Source organism: Amphibalanus amphitrite, unplaced genomic scaffold (assembly GCF_019059575.1).
Source record: "Amphibalanus amphitrite isolate SeventyFive unplaced genomic scaffold, NRLGWU_Aamphi_draft 000001F_arrow, whole genome shotgun sequence".
NCBI classification, from domain to species: domain Eukaryota; kingdom Metazoa; phylum Arthropoda; class Thecostraca; order Balanomorpha; family Balanidae; genus Amphibalanus; species Amphibalanus amphitrite.
Window position 1 is genome coordinate 2,833,679 of NW_024881499.1, and position 27,399 is coordinate 2,861,077.

A 27,399-nucleotide genomic window follows, 5' to 3' on the forward strand; every position below is an offset into this window, starting at 1 on the left:
TTGGTTCCCGAGTTATGCGTTGGCTTCTTGGAAATTTTCGACATTCGACCTGGAAATCGGCGAAATTTTGCCTTCAATGACCTCTGGTTACCTGACCTTTGACCTGACCAAAAAATTGACTGAAGTGATTTCGTCATTATTTTTGACGCTCTTTCGAACGCCGCCTTCCGCGTATCGCTACGTGGCCCAGGAGCCGAGTTAGAAGGGGGGTGTTCAAACACCCCCCCCCCCCCCCAGCAGGGCGTGGAAATCCAGGACCCCCAGCCGGGCGCGGGTTAAGTTGAAACGCTTTTCGCAGCACTTTGTGCCGTCAATGAAACCTCGTACCTCGTCTGCAAAGTACGTAGAGTTACCATGAGTGGCTGAGTATTTCAGCCATCATGGTATTGTTCTCTTCTGCTTAAATGATCAATTGAATGATAAAGTTAGTTGTCTGCAGCCGATGATTCTCATCCCTGGACTCCGTCACGTAGGCCCGTGGACGGCGACGTGACCTGGAGCGGAGCAGCCGCTTATCCAATCAGAACCGGGGTCCTCAGCGACCTCCGCCTGAACCAGGAAATGACCCCTCAGACACGGCGGCAGCCACTTCCCTTTACTCCTCCCCCTCTCTCACTCTCTCTCCCCTCTCACTCTCGTTCTATCTCTCCCCCTTCCTCTCTATCTCCTCCCTATCACTCTCTCTCTCTCTCCCCTCTCGCTCTCGTTTTCTTCTCCCTCGCTGTTTTTAGTTCTTTCTCTCGTCCCTCCTTTACTGTTTTTCTCTATCTTCGTTTAGCTACACAGATTCCTTTTTTATCATTAAAATCAAGACATAGAACTTGGCCCCTCTGACCTCTGACCTCCGACCTCTGACCCCGGCGTCTGACCCGCAGGCAGCGTCTGGAGGTGATCCGAGAGCTGTACCGTCAGGAGGCCGAGCTCAGTCCCAGCGCGCCAGACGTCATCAACAGCTCGGTGCCCGGAATGGACCCGTTCTACGAGCGCTTCCCCTGGTTCCGACTCATTGGAAGGTGGGATTTGCTCGCCGTCATTCAACGGAAGGATGGAATCTATCAACGCATGATGCTGTTGGGTTTTTACACGGCTCCAACTGTCGGTGTCAAAAGCTCTTTGATGCCAAAATGAAGAAGAAATGGTCACCATAGCTGGTTTAGCTTTGCATTACATTGACGTGAACGTTCAAACGTTACCACTTATTCTTTTGCACTTCTTCGCCAGTGTTCAGCAGCAGCTATCAACTACACGATAGAAAACCTGTGAGATTTAATTAATAATTGTCCCGGCGATGATAGCCCATTTATCCTCTGTCATTTTACCTTATATCTGCCACTGACCGAGTGCCGTCTATTCTCCAGGGGCTTCGTCTATCTGAGCAGCTTGCTGTACCCGGTGCCGCTGACCCACAAGATAGCCATTGTGAACGCCAAGGGGGACGTCAAGGGCTTCCTCAGGGTGGCCGTCCAGGCTGTACTCGGTAAGCATCGCGGCCGACTGGCAACTAGCATGCTGCACGATGCAATACGATATCACCGGCAGATTAGTCATCAGATGATGTTCTTCCATAGCGGTTGGGCCTACTAAACACTTTGAAATGTTCGACATACCTATTAAAACCAGTATAACGCCTTTTGGGGCGACTAACGGAGCGAGCGAGAGGGTGAGCCTTGCACGTGCGAAATTTCGACGGGGTACCTCCAGCTGACTTGTGCACGGCACCCTACTAACCGGTCTCTAGCGATGTGCCAAATTTGAGCACAATCGACCCAGCCGTTCTCGAGATCTGGAAGCGGCACCCTGCACGTGCGCACGTGCAAAATGGGTCCCAACTGACTTTTGCACGGCACCCTACTAACCGGTCTCTAACCATGTGCCAAATTTGAGCGCCATCGGTCCAGCCGTTCTCGAGATCTGGAATCGACCCCTGCACGTGCGCACGTGCAGCAGCACCCCAACTCTGGCACATGGATATGCAGTGCCTAGTGGGTGCCTACCTACATGCCAACTTTCAGCGCAATCGGCCAAGTAGTTACCGAGATATTGCAACAATTATAAAAGTGACACCTCTTCGTTTTGCACGTGGCACGTGCATAAGGGGTCACCCACATGCATCGGGAATAGTCCAATACTTGGTAGAAGGAATGAAGCTACCCTACGAAAATTACCGCGTGTAAATCGGTCAAGTGGTTGCTGAGATATAAGCGTCGCAGAATCGTGACCACGGCCGGCCGGCCGCTCATACTCAGAAATTTCCGTTAATCTAAGGAAAGACTACGCTCGCTTCGCTCGCTCCGTAATCAGATTGCAATGCTTACTTCTAAGAAAATTTCAGATGAGGACACGATCGAGTGTCCCTCTGGAGTGCGTCAGGCGGCCCGCATCAACTTCTACGATGACGACACAAACGAGACGAGCAGGAACCGATACAACAGCGTGAGCGGCACCAATAAACGCAACATCGACAATGCGGGTCAGTTCACTCAGCGGCGGCCATCGGTTGAAGTTACGACAGTATTAAATGCTATCGGGACATATTTTCCCTTTTCACGATCCTTAACTAACTACTGCATATTTGTTTAGCTCTAAGTACAATACAAAACACAAGGAAGAGTCTATGGGCTTTAGTTTTTATATTGGTCACTGAATGAGAATTTTAGCCTACATCCACCACATCTCAGCGCGATCGGCGCGGAGACTGCCTGGCGGCTATGCTGCGCCGCAGCACACCCTTGTGGTGCGGTACAGCATACCACGCACACACTCCGAGACCGAGATGGACGTCGCATTTGCTCTCAGGATGATGATAGCTCATTTTTGACGTTATTATTAGGACTTGCGCTTCATTAATTTACCCTATGTCATCTAGATTTCAGATTATTTCAGATGATAAGAGAACTTGGTTGAGAAAGTGAGAAGGAGCGAACAATGAAATCCCTACTGTCCAATTCTTGTAATGTCAAATCAAACACATTCGATCCCTTGACTGTCGATCTATACACAGCCAGTGGCGGATCCAGGGGGGGGGGGCAAAATGGGCATTTGCCCCCCCCCCAAACGGCATAATTTTAACATTACGCCTATGGACGATGCATGGAAAGAATCGATAAATTGTTATGCTTTGCCCCCCCCCCCAAAAAAAAAAACTCTGAGCTGGATCCGCCTCTGGTAACACAGCAATAAAATATAATAATTAGGGCCGTCACCTATCTCGACACAATGGCCATCAGTCGAAGCCGACTGAGCGGCGCCATGTGATCTCCTCAGCGGAGGTGGGTATGAACGGCACTGACACGCAGAGCAGCTGGGACAGCTCGGTGGAGGAGTCACTGCCGGCGCACCTGACGCTGGGCCGTCAGTTCACGTTCCGCGTGACGGTGCTGCAGGCCAGCGGCATCCAAGGCGACTGCTCCGACGTCTTCTGCCAGTTCAAGTGAGGGACGCGGGGTGAAGGGCCCGGGCTGGCCGGAAAGTTTGGGGTGGGGGAATTTCGAATCAAGTACCGAAGTTGTTTCCTATAACGTATATTATGACTGGTTTGGTCTGGAGTTTATGAGTTGAAAGATGTGATGAGCATCTTTCAACTCATAAACTCTCTTGTACTCTTGTCCTTGTAAGAACATTCATCCTGATTTTTTATCATTATGAAGATTTAATATGATGATTAGATTAACCCGCGCCCCACTGGGGTCTGCGTATAACACGCCCTACTGGGGGGGGGGGGGTCTTCATAGCCCCCCCCTCCTAACTCCGAAACTACTGGGCCGATCGTCAAAATTCAAACGGCGTCTGATAGCCCCGGAAAAACTGTCGAACGAAACCTAATTTCATTGACCTCAAGGTCACCGATGACGTCACAGGTCAGGTCAAAGTAAAAATTATTAGCATTTTGGCTTGTTCACATTTTGGGCTCTGGCCGCCGTCTTACAAGTCAGATCAGGCTCATTTTTGATTTACACACTCGATAACAGATGCTCTAGATACCTGGAGGGTACCAAACTTGTACTTTGATTTTCAGTTCAGGGTCACCGGTCAGGTCATCACAGGTCACGGAAATATTATATCATGCGTCGGTCACGTGACACATGTTTTATGGTCCATTTAGGCCATTGATTTCGAACTTGATGTCGTCTGTGTCATTCGAGGTCATTTTGAGTCGAATTTAGCTTAGGTCAGGTCACTTTCAGGTCAAAAAAGTCAAATTTTGAAGTTGAAAATTTTCAACAAAAAAGGTGTCGATTAGATGCAGTTTGAGTCCAGGAACACGATGGTGCTATTTATATCGATGTACGATGTCAAATACGTACTGAAAATTGATTTGAAAAATTAATAATTGTGAATTTGTTACAATAATCCGTATAACTTGGCCATTTTTGAAGATATTTAGCTAAAACTTGCTTTAAGTAGTCATAAGCATGCGTTCTGTCACATATATTCCGGTTTTTTCTAAAAATCCAAAACTTTATGAAAAAATATAAAAATATAAATTTTAAATTTTATTATATAAAATTTTCGAAATTTTCAAAATTTTGAAAATCCGATATAGCAGTTTGATAGCACAGTCAATTCTGAGTCCTTTCCTGCAAAGAAATTGGATCTAGCTTAAAAACTGAGCTCTTGGGAACGATTGCCGTGGTTCAATGTTTTGCGTCAAAATCGGCCGAACATGACGTCACTCTGACGTCATTTCCGGCCGACCTATGGTAGCTACGAAGTTCAAATTTTGACACAAGGTGTCAAATTGATGCAGCTGAAGGTACTGAAAGTTTGGCGTCGATACGTCAAGCGGTTTGGAAGTTATTGCAGAAAAACGGGAGGGGGGCTATGAATAGCCCCCCCCCCCCCAGTGGGGCGCGGGTTAACGATTACAGTTATTCTACCAAGCATTACTATGGGAGCATTGCATTTCGGTCTTTGGTGTGAGACACATTGGTGGCATTTTTTCCTCTTTATTTACCCGTTTAAACGTTGCTATATCACCAAAAGAGGCTCCATTCTAGAAAATTTGTCCCAGCAACTTTGCACCTTCACCTAACCTCTGGCTTATAGGAAATGGGTGTGGTTCACCGAAGCTGATTAATATGCCTACACTGTCGGACAATGCACATTATCAGGTCACGGCAAAGATGATCTAACGAAGGTCGATCGATTTTCTTATTTCAGTTTCCGGCACCGCGACGACGAGGCGTTTTCGACAGAGCCCATCAAAAACGCCGGCCAGGCTCAGATCGGCTTCTACTACGTCCAGAATGTAAGAAAAACATGGCAAAAAGGGTCCGGGGAGCACTTCAGTATGACCATTTTGTACGAATATAGTATTTGGAGTCGTTATGCATTTTACCGAAGGATCCCATGTCGACCGTGTATTGTGTCTCCAGCCAGTGGGCCTGATCCACTGTTCTCCCGTCACAAGGTAACACGTCTGTTCATCCCAGGGTAACACGTCTGTCCATCCCGGGGTAACACATCCGTCCATCGCAGGGTAACACGTCCGTCCATCGCAGGGTAACATGTCCGTCCGTCCCCAGGGTATTATGTCCGTCCCTCTCAGGGTAACATGTCTGTCTGTCTGTCCCCGGGTAACAAGTCCGTCCGTCCCCCGGTAGTAAATGTCCGTCCGTCCACGAGTTACATGTCCGTCCATCCCCGGGAAGTAACTATGTCCGCCCGCTGTGCCTCAGATCACGGTGACGGTGACCCGCACGTTCATCGAGTACCTGAAGACGGAGCCGCTCATGTTCGAGGTGTTCGGCCACTACCAGCAGCACCCGCTGCACGACGACGCCAGGCAGGACTGCTGCGGGTAAGCGACAACCGACAGAGGCGACAGCTCTTACTGAAAGAATTTCTACAGTCATAATCATTAACTATGTCCTATTGTTGCCGAATCATTAATCCAACCAATAACCATGCAACTTTGTTGCCATCATTATCTTTTTATCACCTCCGTCGTCGTCCTAATCAAAATCAGCAGTCATAACAGCGGCAATAGGAGTGTCACTGTCTTCCTAACACCCTTCACAGCACCACCTAACCCCCCCCCCCCCTGTGTGCCCCCAGGCGGCCCCCGCCGCGGCGGCTGCAGCCCCCGGCGATCCCCATCAGTCAGCCGGTGCGCTCGCCAAAGTTCGGCCTGCCGCACCAGCCGTGCTCCACGCAGGTCCACAATCGTGACGACATCCTGGTGTGGTTCGAGATCTGTGAGCTCGGTCAGTCCCAGTGCCTCAGTGGCCACACTAGATTGCTGTGTATACGAGGGGGTACCCAAAAGAAACGGGAATTGTTTCATATCTGTTTATTCACTGATCCCTACACATCGTCACTCATGTCATTCTTAAAGTACTCTCCCTGCGAGACAATGCACCTATGCAGACGCGTTTTCCAGCTCTCAAAGCTCAGCTCTGGAACTCTTGCAAGGTGATGCCTTGTAGAGCCATCGTCGTTTTTGCTTTTACCTTATCAAAGTCGTCGAAATGGTTTCCCTTGAGGTCTTTTTCATTCTGGGGAGCAGGAAAAGGTCACAGGGTGCCAAATCCGGTGAAAAGGGAGGGTGGATCCGTGGGGTCATGCATTTTTTGTCCAAAATTGTCTGACACTCAAGGCGGTGTGCGCTGGCACACTGTCGCGATGAAATCACCACTCCCCGCTTCGCCACCTGTCGGGGAGTTTTCGTCTCACCGTGTTTCACACACGCCGCAGAACGTCCAAGTAAAACGTCTGATTGGCAGTTTGACCAGGGAGGAACAATTTCCTTTTGCACACTTCCCTTTGCATCGAAAAAAACAAATCAGCATTGTCTTGACATTTGACTTCACTTGGCAAGCTTTTTTGGGGCGCTTTTGGGATAACATTTGACCACTTTTGAAGTGCGAAAATCATTCATAAACCCACGTCTTGCTCACGGCAGCATATTTGTATGCTACTTGAAGCATTGGAACCGTTTCAGTCGCGGACTTCCCCAGCAGGAAACAAAATTTCACAGATGCGCGTTGTTGCTCAGTTCCGCTATGCATAAAAAACGACGGATCGGGCGGGAGTGCTTCAATAAATACGTGCGCCACGCGGCCGCGCCTCTTTATTTCGTCACCTCACGGTGCAGACTAAGTCCCAGGGGCCAGACTGGTTTGCCCCTAGCCGGGCAATGCCGAGCTACAACTGGCTTGGCCTACAGAGAACGATTCCCATTACTTTTGGGTACCGCCTCGTAGATCGACGGTCAAGCTGTCGGCGAGCTGTCGGCGGGAAACCAGCGAGTCCGGGTGCTCAATGATTGGCAAAGGATTGTAAAAAGTCGCGGTCAACAGGGTTAATTGTGGAGCCTCGGAGCTACAACACTTTTCAATAGTTTTTTGCACTTGTTTTCAGTGTAGCGTCATTGTGATGTGATAAACATTGCTATTTACAAATTTGCGTGAAGTTCGGCTGAAATGACGTGGACCACTGCGTGCCTCGTGCCTCTCCGTCTGACCCCCATCCCCCCCCCCCCGGCAGCCCCCAGCGGAGAGTATATGCCCGCCGTGGTGGACCACTGCGACGACCTGCCGACGCGCAGTCAGTTTCTGCTGCACCAGGGCGTACAGCGCCGACTGCGTGTCACCGTGGTGCACGAGCGCTCCTCTGAGATCAACTGGCAGGACGTCAGAGAGCTGGTCGTCGGTGAGGAGAGGGGAGAGGAGAGAAGAGAGGGAAGGAGAGGGGAGGAGAAAGAGACACACAGACAGACAGACAGAGCGCTCCTCTGAGATCAACTGGCATGACGTCAGAGAAGTGGCCGTCAGTGGGTGGCCATGAGGTTCAGAGGCGCGGGTCGAGGTCACCGCTCGGAGCTCAATGGTTGAGGTCAAGGATCGGAGTCAAAGTGATCAGCTATTCACCGGCCTCAAAGCTATGTTGTGGCACGTTGTATAGCTTTAGCGTTTTGTTTTATAGTTTGACGTTTAACTTATACAATGTATGTCTTGCTCTTTAATTGTTCCCCGTTTTGCTTATCATTTTACCATGATGAAGCAAAATAACGCCCTGTTGATTTCACTGGCTACCTGACAGAGAGTCGCTCCCTGCGCCCGCCCCGTGCCGGCTGTGGTGAGCTGACACGACCCACGCATCCCCTCAGGTCGGGTGAGGAACACGGCCGAGTACGACGAGGATGACGAGAACGACAGCACCGTCATCTCGCTGGGCCTGTTCCCCGGAGAGTACCTCGAATACGCCGGTACGTCCGTGAACTGAGTGGGCGCATTCGTACCAAACAGGGGTGCGGAGCCGGAGCCGGAGCTGGAGCCGGAGCCGCCGGAGCCGGCATATCTTTTTTTCACGTTTATTGACAAATCGTACAAATATGACACAAGTGCATCTATAATAATCGAAGGCTCTCCAGCCCAACAAGGACAATCTCTGTCATGGTTTCTGACGCCGGTTTTCCGTCTATGCTAAACGAGCGCCCCAGATTGAGGCGTTTAAACCCGCAAAACGCCTGATATGCACCGACACAATAGGGCTTTCAAAACCCCCACAACGTGCGAGTAATCTTTGGCAAGCGTACACGCTGGCATATACATACAGTGTTGGCAATATACACAAAAACGGACGCCACATTTCAGCTGCATTTTGACTGGGCGGCGGCCGAGCTATAAAAATACCTATAGCTCGCCGCCGCCACCACGCGACGTGGTGTGGCCCGCCTGGCCAAGCCGGGGCGTTGTCCCATCATGGACTAAAGAAAACGCCCCGGCCCCGGGGAGATCTGGGGGATACCTCCCCAGCCGGGGAGAGCTGTGGGTTACCTCCCCGGCGCTCCAGGCGGGCCATCAGCCACCGCCCGCGCCGCCCGGCGAAGGGGTATCGCGGGCGGCGCCCCCTATCCACCGGCCGGGCATGCGAGCCGTCGACTTGTAGGGCCGGCGCCCCGCACGCCCGGCCGGCCGACCGGCCCCAGTCAAAGAGGCCGGTCCCGGGTTGGCCCGGATGGGTCATGGGAGCGGTGGCTGATTTTTTGCAGTTTTTTCATATATTTCTTATACAATCACCGCGAACCACACACACACACTATCATATATTTGCGGTATGCTCTGTGGGCCGAGGCGAGCCAAGGAGCCAGTTGGTTTCGCCCCTTCTCTGACCTATTCTTGTCGACCACTTAGCATTAAAAGAGTTCATTTTATTGTTCACCTTTGCCCAATACATCTCACTTGTCTGATCTATCGTAAGTATGGTTATAAGTGTGTCTACCGAAAGTCTCCTCCCAGAGTAAATCATGTACACGCCTACACTAACAATATGGTTTATAATCGCATTTTCTGTGCCGCCTAGAATTACCTCCTTCACCCTGGTTATCCTTTCTGGTGTGTTTATCTGAATTCTGGTCAACCACGTTTCAACATTGTCCCAGAAAGCCTTAATCCTCGAACAATACCAGAATTTATGCTCTATATTTTCACGCTTCGTACAATAACTGCATGAATCGGTTCCCATTAATCCAATTTTGTTGAGAAAGCTGTTTGTTCCTACTGTTCTTGTAATGATTTTATACCTAACTGCTCTATACTGCTGTGGAGTGCCCCTGAGACTTCTGTATATTTGCTGCCAATCGATTTGACCCAGCCTTCTCTCCCAGGACATTTCCCATATGTTTCTGACATCTCTCACTCTTTCCTGTTTGAAGACATTTTTTAAATGTGATGTACCCGTGTTTCTAGAAATAATCAAGCTTATTAATGGATCTATACTTGGTCCAAATAACTTCACCTTTTCTCCCGATTCCTTCCATTCTCTAGGTAAGCTACTTATTAGTGTTGCATAATCCAGAAAAGTGGTTGTAATGTTGTAGGTCCGTTTTAATTCCTCAAAACCTAGTAAAGATCCATCTGTTTTTAATAAGTCATTCAACGATCTGATGCCTTTGACATACCATTCTTCAATCCATGAAGTTTTGAACTTAGTAGCATCAGAAAAAAAGATAGCTGTGGAGTTTAGCTCCTCGACACCTAGCTTCTGTGAGCATATTTCCCTGAAATTTGCTAATGCTATCATCACGTCTCTCCAGAATAGATTCTTAGTACGAGATGCCTTTCTTTTCAAAGCTGTTTGACCCATTTGCCAGAAATATATATTTTTACCCGTACTTTTCTGTGCAACTGCGTTCCATATTCCTTGCTTTACAATGCACCTCCTAATCCAAGATAGCTTCAAGGCTCTCATATAACTTGTTAAATCAACCATGTCCACTCCTCCATTGAGATGGTTTTTCATCAAAGACTCCCGTTTGATTTTTTCTCCTTTTCCATGCCACAGAAAGCTGAAAAGAGTCTTGTTAAGATCTTTGATAATTTTTTTTGATGGGTCAGGGAGCGTTGTGAGCAGGTGACTAATCTTGGAGATCAGCATCGATTTTATTATTACCACTTTTCCTTCCAGTGATACGTTTCTGAACTTCCATTTCGTTATTTCTCTTTTGATTTCCTTTACCTTCTCTGTGTACAGTTCTGTTACTTTTTGCAGTTCATTATCGAAAGTGACCCCTAGGACTTTAATCGTTTCACTCCACTTTACAGCTAAATTTCTCTGAAGAAAACGATTTTCTCTGCATGCCTTCCCTATCCACATAGCTTGAGTCTTATCGAGGTTTGGACTTAGTCCCGAATACTTCGCGAACCATCCTATCTCTTGGAAGAGTTCCATCATGCTTGTTTTCTCTGGTTCGAGTAAACAAATCGTATCGTCTGCATACATGAGCACTTTGTGTTCCTCATTGTCTATTTTAATTCCTTTGATAGCTGCATTTCCTCGAATCTTTTTCGCTAAAACGTCCATCACAAGAATAAACAAGTAACAACTTAGCGCATCCCCCTGTCTACAAGACCTTGTTAGCATTATTTTACTCGACAAATGACCATTATACAAAATTCTGGAAAAGGCTCCAGCATACAGTGTGTTGAACCAATGTGTAATACTATGCGGAAAGTTTTTCTGCTCCAGGACTTTTTTAATGAAAGTCCAACTGACTGAATCAAAAGCTGCTTCTATATCCAGACTTACTAAGACCCCGTTCTTTTGTTCTTGATTCAAGAGTTGGATAACGTCGTAAATCATCCTGATATTGTCCCCAATAAATCTCCCTTTTAAATAGGCAGACTGGCAATCCTCGATTATGTCTCCTAGCACGAGTTTTAATCGATTTGCAATGGCACCTGAAATTATTTTGTAGCTAGTATTTAGGAGTGTTATTGGTGTATATGACTTGATCAAATCTCTGGGTCTATTTGGCTTAGGTAACAACACGATTATTCCTTCTTTTAAAGTTAGAGGAACTGTACCCTTTGTGGCACTCTCAACTACCATAGCATGAAAAAAGTGTTTTATGTCTGCCCAGAAGAATTTATAAAACTCTACGGAAAAACCGTCACTACCTGGAGACGTTCCATTTTTCATTCTCTGTAGCGTTGATCCTAATTCTTGCATGTTCAACGGCTTATCTAGATTGAGCTTATCATGGTCATTTACTTTTTTAATATCCATGTTTGATAGATATTCATCGTAATTAACTCCCTCTAAAAACTCATCCTCACTTTTGAACCTTTTTTGATAAAATCTACGGAATAGATCAAGAAATTCTATTTGATTCCTTGTGCAGCCTGCTGACGATCTGATGCATGGTATCCTCTTACTTTCGTACCTCCTTTTTTCTAACGTAAGAAAATACTTTGTTGGTTTTTCCGCATTTTCCCTCCATACAGCTCTCGCCCTAACCAAACTCCCTTCCAACTTGATCCTCCTTACGTCTTCCAATTCTTTTTTCTTGTTTTGTATCTGATCGTACAATGAGTGAGTAGGGTAGCCTGGGGCAAGACGCCCCAGATAATTTATTTTGCTACATAACTTTTATTCCACATAACCTGGAAGGCCAAATTTGTGCTCAATGCGTTCTTTGGACATTTTACTTTAAATTCCACCCCTCAAATTCATTCACTTATGATCGGACTCCCAGCTAGGAAGTGGTTTGTGAAGCAACTGCAAGTAGGGCGTTTTGCCCCAACCCCAGGGCAAAACGCCCCACGGCCCGGGGCAAGAAGCCCTAGACTCTAGATTAAAGATTAAACATGCTAGTTGACTAAATCTTATATGAAAGGTCCGTTGGACCTTGGGAGGCATGGCACTGAAGTTAGCACCTTCCATCCTATCAGGTGTTCAGCTACGACACTATTGTATGAGCAGGTTTTTCACCTGCCTCATAAGGCCAAATAATAAATTATTGCAATGCAAATGTTAACAAAATACTTCCTTTGCCATCCAGTTGCTGAGAAAAGTACATATAAATGCATAGAAACATACCGTTCGCCAGCTACCGAACGTTAGGAAGTGGGTAGTCCGAACAACACATGAGGTAAAACGCCCCATGGGGCTTTTTGCCCCGCGACCTACTGGGGCGTTTTACCCCATCACGTAGTTCGGTCAGAGAACAACGCCTTGCACTCCAGGAAGACATAATTTAACACGAACCAACCCGGCATTGTAAGCGTTAGACAATAGTTGTTCAAAATACATAAAAGTCGTTAACCTGATGTGGACGATAAAAGATCGCCATGATGCATAATCTGACAAGAAAACATAAAAATCACTCCAAAAACACATTTTTGGCTATATCTCCCTAAAGAGTCATCACAATTTATTTCCAGTCTGCTCATATAATGATCGTATAGTGCACGTTTTATAGAAGAGAGGATGTTTCCCCAGAACCTTGCCAGTTCCGAGAAACATCGGTGAGGCGTTTTACCTCGGCGGGGCGACTTGCCCCGGTCTACCCTACCTAAAGCGTCAAGCTCTTTCTCTAAAAGAAGTATATCTCTTTCCAATTGGTTTTCTCGCCTTCGTTCCTCCCTTCTCTTCCTAATGCCGAAAGAGACTGTTTCTCTTCTTAACGTCAGCATCAGAGTTTCAAAAAACAAAGATGAATCAATTGTCATTTCTATCTTTGTTGAGGTCTCCAAAATGTAGTCATGTGCGTATACGGGAAGAGCGTATTCTACTACCGTACTCTTAATCGTATCTTTTATCATTTTGACGTAATTTTTGTCTCTTAACAATGATGCATTGAATTTAAAGAGTCCTCTTCCCCTCGGCTGCTTTGAGAAGTCCACCGTCAATGTAATAATGGAGTGATCCGATCTATAACCTGGTTGAATGTCCGCCTCATCAACATAACTTTCCAGAGCAGCACTAGTAAGAAACATATCCAGTCTCGCCTGCTTTACTATTGGGTTTCCAACCCGCCAAGTATATCTTCGGTTTTCAGGATTTTTTTCTCTGTATATGTCTATCAATTCATTTTGTACCATCATTGCTTTTACTGCTTCTCTAGCTCGAGTGTTGTTTTCTCTTCTATAGTTAAAGTTATCTAACTGTTGATTTAGAGTTACATTAAAGTCACCCCCGATAACGACCGGTGTATCTGCGTCCTCTATGGTTGCATTAATGCTCTCGCTCAAAAGTTCGAAGAAATTGGGCTCGTCTGTATTCGGGCCGTAAATTGCTACCAGACATAATTCGAATTCTTTCTGGATTTTTGCCTTTGTAATGATGAAGTTTCCTCCTTCATCAATCATTGTCTCTCCGAATTATACGTCTAAGTTTTTCGTAAGTATTGCGACTCCTCTTGCATTGTGCGTGTATGGTGCTACTATGACTGATGATCCCCAAGCGTTCCTAAAATAAGGCACCCCTATCTTTTTGCAGTGGATATCCTGTAGGAAGCAAATATGAAAGTTCTGGTTTCTTAGATATTGGAAAACATCCTTTCTTTTCCTGAAATCACCTAACCCTCTGCAATTAAAAGATGCGAATCTAATTGCACTCATGGTGAAGTTTTTGCGTTCCTTTCTTTTTTCCAGACCTTTGCACAACTCGCTTTGACCCACAGAGACTCCGCTTAAGCGCGATGGTACATTGAAACATGGTAGCAAACAAACATGGTACAAACCTTGTAGCCTGTCGTTTAACCCTCGCCCGCACATGCCATTTTCCCATCCTAGAACGCACATGGGGGGGGGGGTGGTTGCCACCCCCCCCCCCGCGCCGTTTCGTTCCTGTTGGAGATAGAGCTTAGCGGTAAAGACCAAAAAGATTCTTTGGGAAGAGACGAATCCAATGATACCCAGTTTTACCTTCTCAGGTCAGTCATTGACCTTCCAGGTCAGGTCAAACTAAAAAATGTTGCTGTTTTAGGTCACCGTTGGATATCAAGCGCGCTGCTTGTCATATACCGATGACGATGCCGTTTTCTGGTGCCAAGCCAGCTAGAACCTCTTTGTCACACTACCCGACCAGGTTTTTGCTGCTGAGGTCATCTCAGGTCAAGTTAGGTCAAGGTCAATAATATGTGTTTGTATGTCTGTGTGTGTCTGTGTGTATACTGATGTGTGCACCGATTGTTTATGTGTCCATATTACATGAAATCATGATCTGAGAAGCTTTTACCAAAAATGTAGTCAAAAAAATTCAAAAAAAAGTAAATTCAGCTTGCCTAAAACGCAATTATCTTAGATGACCTAGGTTGACCTTGACCCTGACCTTGACCTCTGTACATCGTCGAACAACATGTTTCATGATAGGTGGGAGGTAGGATTGGCATAAAAGGCCGAAATCAAGGTGTTAAAAGCTCACAAGGCCCATAGCCAACGCAAGATGTTGAGAATTGGCCATTTGGGTCATGACATGACCTGAAAAACAAGGTCATATCTCCGAAACCAAAAACCACAGAACCTTGAAATTTTCAGTGGACATCAAGAAAGGATAGAGGAGCAGCTATACGAAAAATCAGCCTTCTAGCTCTAAAAATGTTGAGTGCAGAGCAGAAAGACTACCTGGGGGGGGTGGCAACCACCCCCCCCCCCCCATGTGCGGGCGAGGGTTAAGACAAATACAATATACATGCGAAAGTGTATGCCATGGCAAAGGTTGTATGAAGAGCAATTGACATGTGTTCCTCGTTCCCTCGTTCCCATTAGCCCAAAACTCTATACAGGTAATCCCTATCCTATCCATATATAGCCTAACCGCCTTGATTGACTTGGAATGGCACCTCATTTCAGGTAGGAGCGTATATCAGATGCTCCTCTCCTCAAACCCGATTCCCCTCGCACCAAACCTTCCCGTTGTTCTTTATCTCTATCATTCTGATAAACCTGTTTTGCTAGAAGGGCCCGTTGATAGGCGCCCTCTTGACCCTCACTTCTTCCTTCTCTCGAAAGATGTCGTTCTGCCTGCGCCTTCCCATCGTCCCTCTGTCCCGGAGGAACGCTTGTAGTCCGCCTCACCACTCTATCGCGCACACCACCGATCCCCCTCCCCTGCCCTGCCCCAGCCACCCCACCTCTGCCCCTCGCTTGACCCGAGCTCCCATCCCCACACGGAGGTGAGTTCAGGTGCACTGGGAGGGCGCGCGCGCCGCCCCGGCCGGACGGCTCACCGTTGACCACCGGCTGCTCTCTCCTGTCGATGTCGGCGTCTCGCTGGTTAACCTCCCCCTGACCGCCGGGACGCCGTGCCAGAGGCGACTCCAGGCCAGGGGTTCCGTGCGACCCTGAGCCGTTCCCCCTATGCCCGACCAAAGACGCCGCCCCAGCGGTCCCGTCAGACGGGTCAGGCATGTCGACATCCCGCTGGTCCGCCCGGGGGCCCGCCGCGGCGTTCGTCTGCTCCGGCAGAGGCGGCTCTCGGGCCTCGCTACCCAGCTCGCACGTAGGCAGAGTCGTGGTCCGCTCGGCTCCCACGCTCTCTCCCAGCACGGAGGGACCGGACACCGCGGGCAGCTCACCCGCTCGCCCAGGGTCACGTGACCCCGGCCGGTCGGTCTCAGGGGCGACCCCAGGACCCGCCGCCGCGCTGGGGGAGGCACCGGCTCTGTAGAGACATTTCTCACCAGCTGTGCCAGGAAGTGTTCTGCTTCCTCTCTGTTTTTTGGCCCGCATGAGTCGCTCCAGAGGTGCACAAACCTTCCTACTTGCCTACAATGTAGGAGACAGGAAAGAGCCGAAGAGGGTAGCCGCGAGACAGATTTCAGTTTGTGTTTTCTGTACAGAAATGACTATAAAAACAGCTAACTGGTAGCAATTGGTCGGTACAATCAGCTGTCAACGGCATTTGGTCATTACATTTCTTTACGTGTCTTCAAAAACAGTTCCTACAAATCTCCCCCATGAGACACCCACGAGACAGTTCCCATTGGATTAACATTGTGTCTCATGAGACACCGTGTAGGTAAAATGTAGGATGAAAAACTACGAAAGTGGTGGGCATGTTTCGAAAAACGGCGCACAAATTCTTGGGGCGCCTTAACAAAACTCCTGTTCGAAAATGGGTTCTGGTAAAGTTTCGTCAGCTGGTTTCCATAGCAACCGCCATTCGTGGGACAAGCTGACGCCATTTGCTATCGCGTTGCGTGGTAACCAGCTATCGGTGTCAGTTGAATTTGAAAGATAATTGTAACAGTGAACAGCTCGCTTCAGTTGCTGTACTGTGCTGTGGATGTGTGTCTTGTGCAGTGTAAGCAAAGTGTATACGGACTTTCACATTATATTTTGTGATGTGATGGTGTGGTAATAGAAGGTTGTGAGCTCTAAGTGGAGTTAAGGAATTGCCAAAGAAATGAAAACTCTGCATGGGCCGGAAATCTGCAGCCTGCACTTCTATAAACTCTTCATAAGAGGTTCGTGGCAGGGGGCATTTTTGGGAGCGATTATGGAGGTGCTGGTAAGTAGGTAGGTACCCAACCTAATTGGCTTGATGAGAACTGAAACTGAAAGTCAAATGAATTGTGAAATTGCTTTACCTATCCTATCTGATCACTTCTACTTATTTTTTAAATTTTCCATTCATTTTGATTGATAAAGAACAACATTGAAAGATGCTAACATGCAGGTAACTACCTACCTAGCTCTAATGTAAATAGGTACCTAATAATTTCCTTCAAAAGAATATATGGCTCTTCAATGTACTGGAGATTTAGTAATTGAAGGCATCTCACTTCATTTTGAACACTACCTAGGTATAACTTCCCTAAACTGCATGACAAATTTTCAATTTCCTTGTTGTAACACCAATACCACAAACATTCATCTGGGCACAAGGCTCACAACATCAAATTATTCATGTTTTATAGACAGGTACCTATACAGCAAAAATGCAACAGATATGTGATTATTTTAAACATAGTCTTTGTGTTCAGTTGTGTATATAATAATTTTGTGGGTGGAAAATGTGTCATGAATTGTCTACAGGTCTGTGTAGAATTGTAATTAATATGATTATAGAAAAAGGAATGGCCAGTTAAGTAGTCAACATGTTTACTCAACAACAAGATATGCTGGCATGGAGTTTGCTCATGAGTTTGCTCAAAAACCTTTCAGTTAGTGTGGGAAGCATAGCAATTTGAAGCATATGCTTATAAAACTGATTTGTAATGGGGTTTGTGAAGTTCTCCATAAACTTCACACCTAGCAATGTACCTACCTAATGCATTGCATTACTTTAAAAAGAAGGAGACCATACAACTTGTCAGGTAGGTAGGCTTTGACATTGATTTCAAGATTTCAAGGGAGATCTGTGCTTTTGCTTATAACTTGTCCTCATTCTCTGACTAAAGGAGTGGCAATACAATCTGACTTGTTCTATTTTCCTCTTGCCTTGCCATTTTTGACATAATCCTTGCCCAGGCTATATGTTGGTATGATGAAGGTCAATCAGATGACATATTTCAAATATTACAGTCATGATTTCAGTTGAATTTGCCTATCTTTATTTAAACAATATAAGATTACACATTGCATAGCTATAACAGCAATATTTGAGCCACCATTGGCATAGAAATTAATAGGTTGCAAAACATTACTCAGCAAGAAGAAATCAGTCATTGACAGTGGAGAAAACACATCTAGACTTGACAACAAATTACAATTGATTATTCTTCTACCATTCATGTTGGCATAAGTAATAATTCAAATGGATACTTAGTGCATTTTCTAAAGATTTTAAGCACATGAGATCCATCCAAAGGCACAGACTCGGAACAAAGGCTGTGTTATAAACAAGGATATTGCACCTTTTTGGTATCTTAACATATTGTTATATTCCGACATCCTAAGAAAAATAATATGGTAATCTGCCCTGCTTCATTTGATACGTATCGATGAGTAATTGGATGTAGCGGGAATGCAATTAGTTATCCGGCAGTTGTCTCCAGCAGCGACAAAATGGCCGCTTACTTTCTGTCAAACATTTGCTTTCATATGGCTAAGTACATTAATTTACTTAGTCTAACTTTGTCTAGCAAATCTCCAGTTTTACTTCGGAAAAACCGGCAGCGTGTTCCACGTTGGTGACCCCGCCAGGCGAGGCAGTTCCGTCGGCCGTCGATGTCCTTCGGTCATATAACCCCTAATAAAACTAGCGCGTCGAACGATCGGCAGCATGGATGGTCTCACACCATCCATGGCAGGGACCGACCTCACAGAGCCACGCAGAAAACAGGAATATCGGATTTATCTGCCTCTAAACTGTAATGTATGAATGCGTCGTGAAAATTTTACAAGACAGCTGAGGTTTGCTAAGCAAGAAAAAATAGACCAGGATCTGTATTAGCGAAGAGATTAGCGATGCACGTGAAATGTGTATAGATTGCAGTATAGATGTATAGTCAGCGATGGATTATAAAAGGATTTAAAGCCGCTTCTTAAAGCCTACAGTCAAAACGTTTTCTGAACGTCTGTGGTCCTCAATATGATAGGTATTCTATGATAGGTATTCCATAGCAATTTAATGGGCTTCGTCCCATTAGCAAATATTGCAAAATCGTCCTCAAATAATGTTTTCTTACCTAAATGAAGTAATGTTGATCCAGAAAAAAACTTGTTACACACTCCTTAAAGTTTCATATTCCTAAACAGAAACACTGATGTGCACCGTACACTGCAGCGTTACGTCCCTTCACCTTCAGCCCGCCAAGTAGTAACTGCCCCACTAAACGGGAGAGGGACGCTATGGGACGGCAGATGGACGCCCGTCTGGTCCATGTGGAACTGAACCCTCATTGGATGAGAGGAATTAATTGAGCGTCCCGGTGGTTTTATGAGGGTAGTTCTTGACTTTCCAGTGTTTCCAGACACAGTCAACAACCAGACCGCCTCACTCTAGTCTATTTATACACCAACAGTATGCATTTCAGGTGGAGGTGTACCAAGTCCTGCCTCGCACTTTGCCCAAATCAGCGCATACCGTATGTCTGTCGGCTTCTTAGAAAAATGACGATATATCTGCGGATAGCTTCAGAAATAAAAACACTTCAGGAATAGCGTTTACGTCCTGTAAATATTAATAACTGTAATGTAAATAACCAGCTTTACTTGAAAGTATAGATATGTTGGGATATACCTAAGGATGATCGGTGAGACAAACCGGAGCCATCGGAGACCGTGTAGGAGACAGGCTGGGCTATTTGTGCACCTCTGAGTCGCTCATTTTTTGATCTTGCAAACAGCACTTCTCCTCCTCTGGTTATAACCGTTGAGATTTTTCCTTCCCTTCGCGCTTGGAGGAGTAACTGAAACGCCTCCTGCCTCATCGGGGTCAGGTTTTCATTAATGAAAACTTTGTGACCTCTCAGCTTGTACTTGTTGCGAAATATCTCATCTCTGATCGATCCCCTTTCGTCACTGGCAAAAGTGATCAGCACTCGGTTTCGTGGCAGGACTTTTGCGGAAATGATATGAGCTGGGTGTACTTCGAGCTCCAGCATTCTATTTATCATCGCTGACATTGCCGCTATCATTCCGCGTTCATTTTGTGGGATATGCAAGTCCCTCCCTGAGAAAATGAGCTGTGTTCTTCTTCTCAGTTTCTCACTATCCTCTTTTTCCTGTTCTAGCTTGGCCACTCTGTACGCGAGATTTTGCCAATCGTTGTGCAGTTCAGCTAGCGCCTTTTCCAGCGAGTTCGCCTTTTGTGTCGTTACCGTAATCGTTTCCAATGCAAAGCTCAAAGATTGTTCTATTGCCTTTATCCTTTCATCAAGAGCTCTTTTGATCTCCGTTACAGCCTCACCGGTTTTCTCCTCTATGAATGCTTTGAGCTCTTCTATCGTTCCTTCCTCTTTCTCCGGAGTTCCCGATTCGTGTCTTCTTTTCCTCTGTTTTGTCATCACGGCCAGTCACCGTAGGCACTTTAACATGTAACCAAAACCACAGCACTTTGTTTACTCTCTTTCACTCTGCCTCGCGCTCACTGCTCTCACTTGACGGCCCGCGCGGAGCGCACGCGCGCACGTCCGCTCGCCTCGGCTGACCTGCCGCAACTCGGAGCCGGCATATCTTCCCCGGAGCCGGAGCCGGAGGCGGAGCCGTGAAACAATATAGCCCGGAGCTGGAGCCGGAGCCGGAGCCGTCAAAAAAGGGGGCGACTCCGGCTCCTTTTTTTGAAGAGGAAATAATTATTGACCTAGTTCGGTTTGACAGTTCAAACCAGTAAAACATGCGGTATTCAAAATATGAAAATAGCCTTGTTATGCAAATACAGAAGCGACGTGCACCAATCTCATCGTCTTTTTTCTTCCACCCGTATTGAATTGCATAGGGGATGTACTGAGTAATGGAGCCGGAGCCGGAGCCGGAGCCGCCGGAGCCGGACCATTTTACTCGGAGCCGGAGCCGGAGCCGCCATGGCATTTCACCCGGAGCCCGAGCCGGAGCCGGAGCCGATTTTTTTCAGGAGCCGGAGCCGGAGCCGGAGCCGTCTGAAATTTCCACGGCTCCGCATCCCTGGCACTACCAAACATGACCTTTGGTAGCTCTGCAATGTGTCGATTTAGCTAACTAGATTATAGCCAGAGAAATTTGATACTTGAGATCCCATCATTTGGTTCGAAATTTGCATTGTACACAATAAGCCGTGCAGCATAACGAAGCTTGAAGGTATCATGAACATTATAAAGTTCCGTACATTTTCGTTCATGATGCTTTCCTTCTAATGGCATGGTCACTTTTCCTGCAGGCGATAACCGGACCATCTTACGGTTTGAGGCCGCCTGGGACTCGTCTCTGCACAACTCGCCTCTGTTGAACCGGGTGACGCCGTACGGAGAGCTGGTCTATATGACCATTTCCGCCTACCTGGAGGTGAGTGAGCGCCCCTATAGATAGCGTCTGACGCCGTACGGAGAGCTGGTCTACATGACTCCTACCTGGAGGTACGTTAAGTCCACCTCCGCCTATCTAGAGGTATGTCCAAGTCAGCAGTCAGCACTATTTATTTGTGAACAATAAAGGAATGTGCTATTTAGATTAATCATGGCGCATTTGAGACAAAACATGAAGGTTGAATAAATAAACCTTTACGATACCTATATTTTGAATAATTCAACACTAAAATAATTATTGCAATTTTTACCTAGTTCCTTTTCATGCATCATCATCATTTCAATTTAGGCTCACCTGGCACGGTCTCGCTGAACAGCGAAGAAGCGGCGCACGAGTCGGTTGGTCGATGTTTCTCTACATCCAGCAACTGTACACTCACGATGTTGTTCGCTGCGGATTAGCGCCACGCTGTTTACCCATTTAACCCGCGCACCGACCGGGGTCCGCGCCAACTTCGCACCGACGCGCGACGCGCGACGGGGGGAAAGATGAACGCCCCCGCCCCTGCGATCTCGAGAACGGAGCAAGATAGCGACAACGGACAAGCGGTAAACGGCATGGGGTACGCACGGATAAGGTCTACAATTTTACTGAGGTCATTTTCAGGTCAGGTCAAAGATGACGTCACAGGGCTAAAAAAAGTCAGAAATGAGCGCTAGATATGAGGTTTTTTTTCTCGAATGACGTTCGAACTAGTCAAGCTAGGGACAAACTAATAGCACCATCGTGATCCTGTCGTCGATCCGCATCGAATCATATATGTATAGGTTGACCTCGAAAGGTCAAGGTCATAAGTTGACCTCAGGTTACGTGACCTTAAGATCATCATGTATATTATTCGATGCGCTTCGGCGAGCTGAACACAACGAGACCATCCGCGCGGCTGTATCTTGTTCCTGTAAGGAGTTAGAGGAAGTTGGGGAACGCCGAATACTTTTTTTTCTGACGTCCGTAGCACGCAAGGTAGACAACATAAGCTATTCTTGTTGGCGTCATTCGAGAGGCCAGTCTTTTGCCTTTCAAACAAACCAGGCGCATTTGATGAATTCGCATACCGTTAAAGGGACCCTCCCACCTTAACATTAGATTTGAGTTGAGATAGCCAAAATGGGGTCCCTGGCTCACAATTACCGGTTTCGGCACTCACAACATCGAGAAATGCCTTAAATCGGAAATATTGAATTTCAAAATTGCAGCATTTTGATTCAGAGGGGCTAATGCATAGGAATACCCCTCTGAATGTGTGATGTCAGCGCAGATATCTAGCGATTTTTAAATGTTTGACTAAAACGTTTTGTAGCACGCGGTGGTATATGCTGCTTTGCGCGCAATAAGTGCCGCACTTTCAGCTGCCAAACTATTGCTTCCAATTAAGTCGCTAGGAACAGCGGAGATCCCAAAAAGTAAACAAAAGTAAAAGTCTAATATCTTGAAAACCGGTGAGTATTTTCACGGGCGTAGGAACGTCATGAAAAGTGGGTGGGCCACCCTGTCAAGGGGCCTCCTTTTCCAGCGGGCCTCCTATTTTCAGGGGCCTCCAACTTTTGCCTCGTCCTGCTGGCTGCTTTCAAGCATGACCTCTAAATCTAGCTTCTGAGAGCGGGCAGATGTACCCAGGGGCGTAACCGCTTAAGCGAACAGTGCGGAAAGTCCGCACCATTTTTAAAACTTGTTCTCCCTCCGATTTTTTAGAATCTATTTGCCGCAAGCGGCGCATGACCCCTGAAAACCCTTACACAAATGTTTTCCTCGTTTCCCAGGTGCCCCCATTAGCTTCATAGGCGCCCTCTTTGGCATATAAGCGCCCTATGTATAGTCATCAGAGACATCCCTATATGTCCCACAGTCCCCCCGTTGTCGCATACAATGCGCGCTTATCATAGGCGTCTCTCTTTTATGGACACTTGAAGGCGCCTCTCTTTGCCATGCCGGCGCCCCCGTTTCTTATGAATGCACCCCCATGGCATTGATCAATTGCATTTGCAGACCTCTATTGCTTGTGGACGCCCATATATGTAGGCCTCAGAGGCCTCTTTCGCATTGAGGCGCCCCTATGGGCTTCATAGGCGCCTCTCTATTGCACGTAGGTGCCCTACTGTCTCAGAACCGCTCCCCTTTGGCATGCAGACGCCCATCTTTCGTACGGAGGAGCTGCTGTGGTTCTTAGAGGAGACGGCATGGTGCTCCCAGACGCAGATGGGGCTCTCGGAGTCGACAGTGTGGGACCTTCAGTCGCTGATGGGTGCCCGCCAGATGTGGACCCTCGGAGACGCCGGTATGGGGCCCTCAGAGATGCCGGTATGTGGACCCTCAGAGACGCCGGTATGGGGCCCTCAGAGATGCCGGTATGTGGCCCTTAGAGACACCGGTGTAGAACCCTCAGATACTTCAGTGTGAAGCCCTTACAATTGCTGGTGTGGAGCTATGAATGCGCTGGCTTAAATCCCTCAGAGGCCGGTACATGGACATTAGAGCTCAGTGAGAGCTTGTGTGGTGCCTTCAGTGGCCTTGTGGAGCCGTTAGACATCAACATGGTGCTCTCAGGAGCCGGTGAGTCCTCAGAGTCACCAGTGTGGGGCCTTCAGAGCTCCGAGATACTGGTGTGGGGCCCTCAGAGGTGTCGGTGTGGGCCCTTCAGATTTACCTATAGAGCCTTGAGATGCACAGGTGTGATGGCCCACAGAGGCGCCGGTGTGGGGCCCCCAGAGCCACCGATATATGGCCCTAAGAGACACTAGTATGACCCTCAAAGGCGCCGCTGTGTGGCGCTCATAAACACTGGTGTGGAGCCATCACAGGCGGGTGGAGCCGTTAGAGGCCGGAAAGGGCCCTTAGATGCCTACAAGGAGCCTTCAGAAGCCGGCGTGGCACCCTTATGGGGATAAGCGTGTCTACTTAGGAGCCCTTGAGGTGCTCTCATGAGCTCTGTGGGGCCCTATCGAGCCGAAATATGGCCACGGCCAGTTGCCGCCGCATGGCTCTTCGGACTATCATTCTCAGGGGCCTCATCTGCCTAGTTTGAATAGAAGGGCCTCTCAGACCATCAGTCTCATGGGCCTCCTCTGGCTAGCATAAATAGAAGGGCCTGTTAGACCATCAGTCCTAGGGACCTCCTCTGGTTAGTATAAATAGAAGAGCCTCTCAGACCATTAATCTCAGGGGGCTCCTGTGGACAGTATAAATAAAAGGGCCTCTCAGACCACCAGGGGCCTCCCTAGAAAAGTGTAAATGTGGATAGAGGGCCCCCTCAGATTCATTAGGAGTGGACCTCTCTGACTATCAGTCTCAGGGGCCTCTTGTGGCCGGTATGAATATAAGAGCCCTCAGACCATCGGTCTCAGGGGCCTCTTCTGACTAGTGTGGATAGAGGGCCCTCCCAGACTACCGGTTTCAGGGGCCTCCAGTGGCCAGTTATATGAGCAGAAGGGCATCACAGCCATCAGCCTCGGGGGCCTCTTCTGACTGGTGTGAATATGAGGGCCTCTCATACCATCAGTCTCAGGGGCCTCCTCTGCCTAGTGTGAATATAAGGGCTTCCCTGGCCATCAGTCTCAGGGGACTCTTCTGACTGGTGCCGGATTGAGGGACCTCCCAGACAGAAAGTTTTGGGGGTCTCCTGTAGCCAGTATGAATAGAAGGGCCTCTCAGTCCATCAGTCTCATGGGCCTCTTCTGCCTGGTGTGATTATAAGGGCCTCTCAGGTCATCAGTTTCAGGGGCCTCCTCTGACTACAGTGGATGGATAGACCTCCCAGACCATCAGTCTCAGGGGCCTCTTCTGACTATTGAGGATAGAGGGGCCTCCTCTGACTAGTGAGGGTAGGGGGCCTCGGCTAGACCGCCAGTGTCAGGGGCCTATTCTGACTAGTGTGGATGGAGGGGCCTCCCAGACCACCAGTCTCAGACCTCTGACTAGTGTGGATAGAGGGGCCTCCCAGACCGCCAGTGTCAGGGGCCTCCCCAGACCAGTGTGGATATTGGGGCCTCCTCAGATCCACGAGGGTCTCTCAGGCCATCAGTCTCAGGGGCTTCGACTGACAAGTATGAACAGAGGGCCTCCTTGGATCCATCGCGGCCCCTTGGAGTCCGTGCGTGGGGATTCGTGGAACTTATTTTTACCGAGTTTGTTTATTCTGGAAGGTGACGACGTCCTCTCAAATCGAGACGAGGGGCCTCGAGTAAAAAGTGGGTGGGCCAAAACACATGGTTGGCCCCCCCCCACCTCGAAAAGTGGGTGGGCACTTGCCCACCTGGCCCCCCCCCCCCCCTGTTCCTACGCCTATGAGTATTTTTCGGTGGTATTTGGTAGATATTCGTTTTCGCTCTTTCTGAACCGAGCGACATCACTTTCATGCGAATTCATAAACTTTTTTGAAGGTGGGAGGGTCCCTTTAAGCGCACAAACTAAAAATATCAAAGAAGTGACTTTTTCGGCGTTGCCCCGGACTGCGGGGAAAGCCAAAAATGGGAGAAATGACCTACGGGAATGCCGAAATTGATGTTTTGCTATTTTATCTCAAATTTTATCCAGAATTCGTCAAAGCTGACACGCGTTTTAAGAGCTTGAGGACGCTTGGTGCACACTGGAAGTTATAATTGTGTGATATAATAAGAAAAGGCCAGGTAAATCATTCCTTATGGTAACAGGCCGTTGTGTCGGTTAAAAGTGTAATTTGTGTGACTAAAAATACGCGTTGCTATTCTACAGCGGTAAAGTTCACGTAGCGTGCTTTAACGCGCGTAATTGCACGTTTTCGACATTACCCCAGCTAGCCATACTTTCATTTGCAGGCCCATAACTTTTCAACGTGCTGCATAAATTTCAAATAGGCAGCACACTTATGCAAAGACGTGCTGAAGATTACTTGACCGAATTGGCCAGACAAACGGTAGCATAATGAGTAGGAAATGCAGCTTCGAAGACGCATGTAGTACAAAGGAAACGTACCTTGAAAACGCTCTTGGCGCCCTCACAGCCGAAGTATTCCGAATGACGACTGGTAACAAACATGCGATAATTGGTAGTCACTTAACCCGCGCCCCGTAGGGCTACCGGCGGACCCTACCACCCGTAGGGGGGGGGGCCGTTTCGCCCCCCCCCCCCCTAAGATCTCGGAAAGTTACCGGCCGATTTTCAAAATTCAAACGGCGTTCGATAGCCCCACCCGGGAACTACCTTGTGACCAAATTTAATTGACCTAGGTCAAACCAATGACGTCACAGGTCAGGTCAAAGGTCAGATTTTCACCGTTCACAGGCAATTCAAGAAATGTGCTGTGAAAGCGAGTAAATTGGTAATTTATTGAAAACCATCGATGGTACATTGTTCGTCAAACACATACTTTGCTATCTGAGGTCACTGATACCAGGTCAGGTCACAGCGAGGTCAGGTCACCGGGGGTCACAATATGAATGTGTCGTGTGATACATGTTTTATGGTCCATTTTACATGACAAATGCGATTATGTGGGTTAGGCAGCCTTTGGGGCCAGCCTAGGTCACGTTTTGGCGAAGGTCAGGTCAAGGTCAGGTCAAATTAGGTCAAATTTCAAAGTTGATATTTTTGCATAAAATGGGTATCGATTCGATGCAGCTCGTCACGGGGAGTCTAATGGTGGTCTTCGTTTTGCTCTACGAGTTCTAGAATTGCCAAAAATTGAGTTTGAAAATTTGACGTCATCATTTTTGAACAGTTTTTTCGCTATAACTTGGCCAAAAAACGAGGTATTGATCTGAAATTTGGTATGTAGATAGAAGACGGTAGGCACTATCACATATATTCCAGTTTTTTCGAAACTCAAAAAACTTTTTGGATTTTTTGGCGAATATATCCAAAAAAATGCTTTTTTTATTTTTGGGGGTCAAAACTCAAAAATTTCAAAAATTCGAGATAGCAGTTTTGTAGCCCTGTCAATTCTACACCTTTTATGTCTTGATCATTTTTCTGTATCTTCAAAGCTGTAGTCCTGACAGGTCTTCTCGCAAAGGTCTTTTTTTCGGTCGAAAATGACAGAACATGACGTCACTCTGACGTCATTTGTGGCCAACCTATCATAGCCTCTGGAAAAAATTTTGGTCACAATGTGTAAAATTGATGCCCGGAGGGGTCCTGAAAGTTTGGTGGCGATATCTCCAGCCGTTTAGGAGATATCGACCGAAAAGGACAGGGGGGGCCGTTTCGGCCCCCCCCCCCTACGGGGCGCGGGTTAAGCTTCAGAGCATCA

General features: G+C 47.5%; 1 protein-coding gene across 8 annotated transcripts in view; it reads left to right on the plus strand.

Annotated features, from left to right (window-relative positions):
• The window catches only part of LOC122390465 (kinesin-like protein unc-104), a 186,145-nt gene that overhangs the window by 132,696 nt on the left and 26,050 nt on the right, over positions 1–27,399 (plus strand). For all 8 annotated transcript variants that reach the window (XM_043383463.1, XM_043383550.1, XM_043383634.1 and 5 more), the window contains 10 exons: positions 876–1,013; positions 1,359–1,477; positions 2,333–2,470; positions 3,265–3,430; positions 5,161–5,248; positions 5,679–5,800; positions 6,058–6,206; positions 7,489–7,653; positions 8,111–8,209; positions 21,031–21,155. In XM_043383463.1, the coding sequence (XP_043239398.1) occupies positions 876–1,013; positions 1,359–1,477; positions 2,333–2,470; positions 3,265–3,430; positions 5,161–5,248; positions 5,679–5,800; positions 6,058–6,206; positions 7,489–7,653; positions 8,111–8,209; positions 21,031–21,155 (1,309 nt within the window). The remainder of the gene's footprint in view (positions 1–875; positions 1,014–1,358; positions 1,478–2,332; positions 2,471–3,264; positions 3,431–5,160; positions 5,249–5,678; positions 5,801–6,057; positions 6,207–7,488; positions 7,654–8,110; positions 8,210–21,030; positions 21,156–27,399) is intronic.